The sequence below is a fragment of the Cyprinodon variegatus genome, unplaced genomic scaffold (genome assembly GCF_000732505.1).
Source record: "Cyprinodon variegatus isolate N-32 unplaced genomic scaffold, C_variegatus-1.0 Scaffold879, whole genome shotgun sequence".
NCBI lineage: Eukaryota > Metazoa > Chordata > Actinopteri > Cyprinodontiformes > Cyprinodontidae > Cyprinodon > Cyprinodon variegatus.
In genome coordinates, this window is record NW_015151332.1 from 114,568 (window position 1) to 123,463 (window position 8,896).

At 37.9% G+C, this 8,896-nt stretch overlaps 1 protein-coding gene across 3 annotated transcripts in view; it reads left to right on the forward strand.

Moving 5' to 3' along the window:
• The window catches only part of LOC107099507 (transcription initiation factor TFIID subunit 4-like), a 152,576-nt gene that overhangs the window by 54,740 nt on the left and 88,940 nt on the right, over positions 1–8,896 (forward strand). For all 3 annotated transcript variants that reach the window (XM_015397656.1, XM_015397657.1, XM_015397658.1), the window contains 2 exons: positions 4,106–4,275; positions 8,528–8,658. In XM_015397656.1, the coding sequence (XP_015253142.1) occupies positions 4,106–4,275; positions 8,528–8,658 (301 nt within the window). The remainder of the gene's footprint in view (positions 1–4,105; positions 4,276–8,527; positions 8,659–8,896) is intronic.

Sequence of the window (8,896 nt, forward strand, 5' to 3'; positions counted from 1 at the left end):
ACAACATTGTTTAGAAATAAAAACGTTGTGGCCTACTAAAGTTTGCAGCCAGAATGAATGACTAGCTACTTTAAAGTCTTGCAGCAAACAGGAACGTAGACTTGCCCTTTCCAAAACTATGTGCTTACTTTCTGCATATCAGTGAATTTTTTTTTATTTTTGTCTCATCTGTCTGTAGCACCTTCTTCCAAATCTTTGCTGCTGTCTCCGTCTACATGACTTAAGCAAGACTTGGATTGTATGAAGGACTTAGGTTTTACAAGACTTCTTTTGTCTTTCTTTCTCCACTCTTACATGAAAAGTCTGAACTTGTGGAGTAGATGACTAATCGTTGCTCCCATGCCAAATTCTCTGCAAATCTTGAGGATTACTCCAGACTTAACGTTACCCATTTGCCGCGTCTCTTAGTAAAGCTTTTCTTCTTTTAGAATTTTGGTGAAAGATTGAACACAGCTCTGTTGTATCTCCAAAGCTTTGGATTTGTTTTATAACCTATTTGCTTTAAACTTCTCCAGAACTTCATTCTTCACCTCATTACTTTTTTTCTTAATCTTAATGTTTTTATCTTTTTGTAATGTTCTCCAACAAAGCTCTGAAGCTTTTAAATCACAGCTGTCTGTAAGCTAAAATTTAATTACATACAGGCTCATTTGGGTTATGTACTTTCGGAGGGCAGCTGATTGAAACTAAAATGAAACCAGGGGTGTCAGAGAGAGAGGGGCAAAAACAAAACACATCAGGCTTTTTTGAGCCTTATTTGAAATTTGTAACTATAATTTATGTTTCTTTTTACTTTAGATTGAAAACAAAAATCAGTGTGGCCTTTTTTTAACACCTTCTCACCAAGTAATATCAGCAGTGAAGATTTACATCTGTGTCACTCTTTGCTGCTGATATTACCTGAGTTTTACTTTTATTTATCTAGAATTTGTTTCTAGAATTTTGATGTTTTTGAATTAATTTTGAATTTGACCTGAGTAAATATGGCCGCCAGCATGTTGTTGGTTGTTTATCTGTGAGGTTGTGATGGAGCCCATACAGTGAATAGATCTATACATGTGGTTTAGATTATCTTTGGAGGTTTAATTAGAGTGCTGGAAAATAAAAACATGGAAGAAAAGGGAAGAGGTTAAAGTGTGGGGTGTGTTTTGGGATCTACTCTAATTGTCTTTGTCAACCTCCCGCCGTGGTGTCAGGTTTCATATTGGGTCTCGGCGGCAGCAGCATGGAGCAGTAGGGCCTCAGTAGCGTGGAGCTGGCGCACTTGAGTACACAACAGTATATGACACAAGCGCACACACCTACCTACAGCAGCGGCAAGAACGTAAACGACCGTAGAGTTGAGCCAGAGAGTGGCAAAAGGCCACCTCGTGTGTGTTCTGTGGGTCTTTGTTCTCTCTGTCAAAGACACTCAGAAAATCTGCTTCTTGCTTTGGGCCAGACCCGCAAACACAACATGTCACTGCTCTCCTAATTCAGGCCAGAATCACAACCATTACTTCCCCAAGTAGGGGAATTTTTCACAGTGTCAAATCAAAAGGAAACATACAGGCAGGGAATGTCGATGATGTTCTGACCGGCAAGTAAAACAAACCAACAACACTCTCTATATGGTTGTTTTCTCTTGTTTCTGGTAAAGTGCAGTAACATGTAAACATTGTGAAGTCAGCGTCACACCTGGGAGAAATAATCAGAGCATAGCAGAGTGTAAATAAAGCTAGTGTTGTTTATTGCTAATCCTGAGGAGCATCCTTACCATGCAAACTCCTTCCAAACACTCTTCATCTCCCCGCCTCTCTAAGTGTTGACACTAATAGACCCTGGAATGAAAAGTCTGTACCATTATGACCAAAGTATATCCCTGTGAAAAAAAATAAGAAAAACTAATGCAGAATTTCTTCCAGGCAAATAATATTCATGAGAAAAAAAATTGATCCCTGACATATATTTTCAAGGAGTAAATGTTAATAATGTTGTGACATGAATGCTGATATAGAAAGTAGATTTCTATGTTGAATATATGTTTTTTCATTCCTCAATACAGCCGCAAACAACTATTTGTAATGTGAAGCAACGGCATTGTAAATCCGTTCTCACCAGAGAGCAAAGTTGCTTCAACAATGTGTGTTTGCTTGATCTGCTGTTGTCTGTCTGTCTGTCTGTCTGGTCGGGCAGATGAGAGGCTTTATAGGAATCCAAAACAACTGCTGATTCTCATAAACAGAGAATCATTAACCTTGCTTTGTTTTTTTTTTTTTCATCCACACTTTTCTGAAGATGTGTTTGGATTAAAACATTTTGTTTCTTAGAGTTTTTACATATTTATCTTATCTTAATGAGGAGTTATTTACTTTAATTGGCACATTTGTAAAGATGTATGAAAGTATCAAAACCTTCTTAAAGTTTTGCTGTAGTTCCTGCTGCAGGTCTAAAACCCAGATTGGCTGATATACATTTTTTAACATACATTTAAAGTTGGCTGTATTTTCATGGTTGTTGAAATGCTGGAAGCTAAACCTCTGCCACAGTTGGGACTCTTTCAGCCTTCAACAGTTTCTCTTCAGTAAATGCCTTGTTTTTAAAGCCCGCCATCTTTCTGTTAACTCTAACCGTTTCTGTTGCTCTTGAAAAAACAAAGCAAAGAATCCCCACATCATGATGTTGCCATCACCATGCGTATCAGTTAGAATGCTGCAGTTTTCCATTTAAGCAAATCATTTAACAAGCAGGCAGCAATATTCAATATCGTTCTGGTCAGACCAGAGCATCTTCTGCTTTGTCCACCATGGTAAACTTCTTGTAGGATCTTGTAACTTTGTTTTACTCCACATTTCTTGCCACTCTCTCACATTGAGCTGTCACTGCAGCTCCTGCAGTAGTATTTGAAGTTGTCCAAGTCTCTAACTCATCTTCATGTTCCCTAACAAACCTCTGAGGCCTTAACAGGACATCTGTGTCGCTACTTGGATAAGATCACACCCAGGCAGAGTCGGTTTGTTGATAAGGGGAGCACAATAATAGGGTTCATGGTAGAAGGTAGTAAATTGAATGATCTAATATTAAGGCCATTGAAAGGTATTAAAAGGTAACAAACAGAATCTGACTGGTGACCGATTATCTAGCTGGCCTGTTTGACTACCTGGTTCAACTTGTTCCTGTCTCTGGTGAGGAGTTTCTCTAATGCTTTTAATGAGTGACCTATACACCATTAGCAAGGTGTTTACTGTCATTGAAGCTCCTTAGCTTCTTTAGGAGAAAGACGCTTTTTTAGCCTTTTTATACAAACAGATAATGGGTTGGAAGGTCATCTTGCTTCAGATTGTTCCAGGTATTTGAGCTTCACTGCCTCTCATGACATCAGGTCAAAACGAAGAGCCAGTACCAGCTCCTCCTGACTTTCATCTCATGGTTTTATTGATGTTAGGGAAACTGGGAAACTGTTGGTTTATGCACTGAAGGTAGGAGAGGCTCTCAGGATCCTTAAAGCCATTGACCAGAGCCGTCCATTATACATGATGGCAGATAAATGTTTGCCATGTACAGGGAAAACAGAGGTGGTGAAAAGACACAACCTTGTGGAACATCACTGTTTTCATCCTCTAGTCTGAAAAATGAAAAGTGTGACGAATGCACACCTAAATGTTTGGTGCTTATCTAGATGACACTGTACACTATCCAGAAGGCTGTAACTAACATCCTCTACCCCTCAGTTGGCACGGTAAGCAAACAGCATGGGGTCTACGGGTTGGGCTACATGTTTGTTTTAATCATCACCTGCTCTATGCATTTGCTAAATATTACAAAGCTATTGGTCTAAAATTATTTAGGACTTTTGGACGTTCTTTTTTTGGCAACAGAGAATTTTGATCCAATTCCCCAATTTTGTGGGATGAACGTGGCATTATGAAACCTCTCTACTATCTGCCTAAGTATGGGACACAGTTGTTTGGGACATTCCTTCAGAACCATGTCCTTCAATTGTGTTTTGGCCAACATTTTTATGCTCAGAAACTTTTAAAGTACACTATGTCAGCGCATTTAATTTGAATGTAATTCCTAGTTTAGGTTTTTAAGACCTCATAGTCTTCGATCTCACGTGTTACAGAGACGATGATGACATCAATGATGTGGCTTCCATGGCCGGAGTGAATCTGAACGAGGAGAGCGCCAGAATATTAGCAACCAATTCTGAGCTGGTGGGGACACAGATCCGGTCGTGTAAAGATGAGGCCTTCCTTCATCCTGGGCTGCTACACCGACGAATCCTGGAAACTGGTGAGACTTGTTCACATCACCCATCATGCAGCACAGAAACATCTTTATTAGAAATCCAGAGATCTGAATTATGTGGTCAGTCTTTGATGGCGATTAAAGTGAATTAAATTGAATTTACAGGTATAAAAATATGGTTTGAATAGTTCTTTGTTAATTGTCTTGGATGATGTCGCAGAAAAGGCAGAGTCAAAGTTTACGGTTTCTATGGATTGATTGAAAAAGACCTGAAAGCACCAAGGTTCCACTAATCCTAGTAAGTAATTTCTCTAAAGAAGACCGCTTGTTGTGTTCAGTTTTCCCAGATGATATATAAAACTGAATATCATCAGCATAAAGTTAATAGGAAAATTAGAAGTATTGTTTTAAAACCTTTAAAAACTGTTTTTTGACAAGAATTCATAGAATCAATATTTTGCATCCTATAACTGTACCTTGCGGTATCAAAACAGTAGGCTACTTGATTAAGACATAAAAAAATACTGAAACATTTTTTTATTTTTTTTATTTTAGGATCTTTATGCTCACAAACATCTGCAGTTTGCCGATGTGGTCTAGCTCTGGACCATTCCTAACCTATAAGTAACACAACAGAAGCTACTCTTTCCCTTAGAGTTGAGTTGGTTCTTTAAACTTAACCTCCAGCCAAAAAGTTTTTTTTTTTTTTAAACAGAGATACTGATTTTTTTTGGTAGCATGAGGTCAATCCATTATATTGTTTAACTTCTGCATTAAGGTTCATCATCTCCAGATGGAAACACCTACATGTTGAAGAGGGTGTGACTCATAAAAACAACCCAACAAGGATGTTTCAAAGTTACTATTTTATCCTTTCAAAAACTCTGGATTTATGTTTAATACTTTTAATATTTTCCTGTTTCTCTAGATCCAAATTAAGATATGTAAACTTTTTAAAATGTCCAAGGATTCAAATGGAGATATATAAAAGGCTGTAATGAGTGTTCCCAGTCTGGTAAAACTTTGCCTAGCATCTTTCTTCAGTGTAACGGATCAAAAAACACACAGCATAATTCCACGAGACGGGGAGCCTGGCGCCCTCATCTTGTTTCATCTCAATTAAAGTATCTTTGGGGGCCTGCAGGTCATGTTATGTTTCGTTACATGGTCTCTTGGCATGGTTGTTATCCCGTCACCTCTGGGTAGAGGGGTTGTTTTAAAATATAAATCTTTCCTCCGGGGAGAGCACAGCATGATATGGGGCAGGAGGCTAGGGTGCCCCCTGCTGGGGAAGTGGCACTTATGCAGCTTTGTTGTGTCAGTGATTGGTCTCTGTGCGCTCACAGCTGACAGAAGTCCAAGGGAGGCTCCTCCAGCCTGCCAGCTCTGTTCAATCAGAGAGGTGCTGCTGCTCCTCTCTACCATACAGCCCTTGTATACCATATTAACATCTTACTAAAACTTAAATAGTATTCTCTCCATTTTAAATCTATATTCTTTATTTACTAAGGTAAATGTTACCATAAGATGTTCTACCTTGTGTCCATGTTAATTTTTACACTTTACGGTGCCTCTTTGTGTTCTTTGTCCACTTTTTTACTTATTGCCTGTAAACAAATACTTGTTCCAGTCGTCCTTTGGCGAACGTCTGTCCACCTCCCCTCTTTAGTCTCCAGGCATGTCCACAACGTGGGAGGGGGCAGAGCACAGCTGGAGCTCTCTCGAAAAGAGACTCCTCAAAGTAACGATAGTCCCCTGCTACCTTACGGGTTCATGTACATTCTTGAGCAGCTGTAGTGGTGCTGGACAATATTTTCTGAAAGTACGGTATAAATAAGTTCTTCTTCTATGTGAAAAGAAGAAAAGAAGAACTATTTTTGTAACTTGTTACTAGACTTTTCCACTCACTTTAATCTAAAGTTAAGGATTTGCAAAGCGTCTTCACTGTGAATTGCTCTACACATAATCACAAACCCAAATAAAGATAAAATATGAATAAACGTGTGCCGTGTTCTTACCAGGATTATTTATGAGACCTTTTCTTTTTTCCTGTTTTCCTTTTTGCACATAAGTGTCACTCTTATTCCATCTCCAACTTGAGAGGTGATAATCATATTTCCCTTTATAATATAAGCTATCAGATTGACCTGCATTTTTTGATTAGAAGAAAAAAACTCTAATAAAACACTTTGGTACAGCTTGAAAGTCCACCCTTTAAAATATATTTGAAATCAAAAGTCTAAAGGGTTTACATAGTGGTTTTATCAGGTTTAAGTGTGAATAAGAAGGTAAATATGTTTAAAAATATCTGCAGCCATTGCACTTACTGTATTAAAATTCTGTATTTATTTAATTTAATATTTGGCCTAATTTAAAAGTTAATTTGTGTTCAGATAACACAGAGTACATGTCAGACTTAATAATATTACTTTAGCGATAGTTTCAAGGTGTTGCTTTATTGTATATCTCGTACCATGTCTTTCGGTTGTGCTGTTCTTTTTTCATCTCGTTACAGGTGATGAAGCAGACTGGAAATGTTTGTCATTATCTCCTTTCTATCTCTTCTTTCTTTCATCTTTTCTCTTTTTTTTTCCTTTTCTTGTTTTTCTGCTCTATTTACATTGCAGTGTCCATATAAACTGTAAAACTCCCTGCATAATTATAATAAAGCAATTTATATGCATGAAACAAGTGGAGCAATATGGCAATTGCCATACTGCCACACTTGTGAAAGTAAAATCTGTTGGGCTCTTTTTGGCATCAAGACAATTATTCTTATTGCCACATTGCCAGACAGGACACTGTAAAAAAAAAAAAAAGTTATTTTGTACAAGACGTTCAGTGTAACCAGCGATTGCGCTTAAATGTGCTGGACAGAACCATGGGAGAGGGAGTCAAAGGGCCGATATGCTCATTTGTTGTTTGAGTTATGTGAGATAGAGCTATAGCTTTATAAAGCCTGGAACAACACGCTAATCCAGACATTTTGAATTCAAAAAGCTTCCTTGTAGGGGAGCGAGACATCTTCCAACTTTGAAAAACAAAGTCCAGTGGCTACTTTTTTTTTTTTTACTTTTTTTTTTTTTTTTACATTTTTTGGAAAAATTAACCAAACTTTTTTGATTTTACAACTGTCAGAAATGAATACATATCCCACAAAACAAAAACTGTAGATTTCTAATAAGAACGTGCATGCCATAATAATCACTCTTTTTGCACTTTTTTTTCTCTTAACTAATTATGACACCCCACCTCCCCGGTATAATGTCTGTGTTTCATCTTTTTTTGGAGAGGCTGTACCGAAACTTTCCTGGGATCAATAAAGTATTTTTTTATTTGAGTGAATTGAATTCAAGTAATTTTAACCATTCAAACTACCACAGTAGAGCTACATTAGCCTCATCACATTGTCACATGTGCAGGTTTACTTGTGGTTAAACTTTAGGATATGCAGGCTGGAATTAAACTCAAACTTTTCCTATATTTGAGGCGACTACCCCCCCATTGAGCCTCATCGCCCAACACCCAAAGTATTACAGCTTTGATCATTAGTCTGGTTTTATTTCTAGGTGAAATATTATAATTAGCACCAGCTCCAGAAACTGTTATTGCTCACAGAAAATTCTCTCCTCTATCTATAGCAGAGTCTCCTAAATTTTTTCTGAAATATTAATGTCCCAGAAATATTGTGTTATTAGGGAGTGGAAGCCTGTTAGCACTTTACTGTGACCTCATGACATTGCCACATGTGTTGCTACTGCAATTATAACACTAAGAGGGCTACCTCCATCTATTTCAAAGCTTGAGCAGCTGAAGAGTGTATGTATTGTTCGGCTGATTTAAATAATTGGTGTGGTTTACTTAAAAGGGTGCCAGAGAGAAAATTATGTTAATGGAATAATTTAAAAGGAAGTTGGAAGCAGATAGTAACCCTACCAAAGTCTGTCCTCCTCTCTTTTGTTATGTCTTCAGATGAATTTTGCTGCGAGGAAACTAAATTATCCTTCTGCAGAAAGAGAAAGAGATGGTCAATGTTACACACTGGAAGGCGCTCAGCTAGTAAAACTGCTCTGGAAGGCTGGGAAACAAATGAACTTTCCTCTATCTGGGAGTAAATTACCCATAATAATCTTTGCAGTTCCTCCTGTGTGTTGATGCTACACAGCAGATGTGCATTTATGTGTATTTATTGCTTCTTTCTTGGTATGTTAACCTAATAAATGTGCTGCAGGAATATACAGATTTCTCTTTAAAATAGAACATGATTCGAGATGCTGCATGTTTGTCTTCTTCACAGCTAAAAAGTTTGGAGTGACGGAGGTTCCCATGGAAGCCGTGACTTTCATCTCACACGCCACGCAGTCACGACTCCGAACTGTAGTAGAAAAGGTTTCTATCATCGCACAGCATCGACTCGACTCATGTAAGGTAGGAAGGAATGATTTACAAATGTTTTCTTGCCTCTTCAAGTCTTTAAAATGGTCACAAAATCTGCTATATGTTATTATTATATATATATATATATATACACTCCCCGGCCACTTTATTAGGTACCCCATGCTAGTAACGGGTTGGACCCCCTTTTGCCTTCAGATCTGCCTCAATTCTTGGTGGCATAGATTCAACAAGGTGCTGGAAGCATTCCTCAGGGAGTTTGGTCCATATT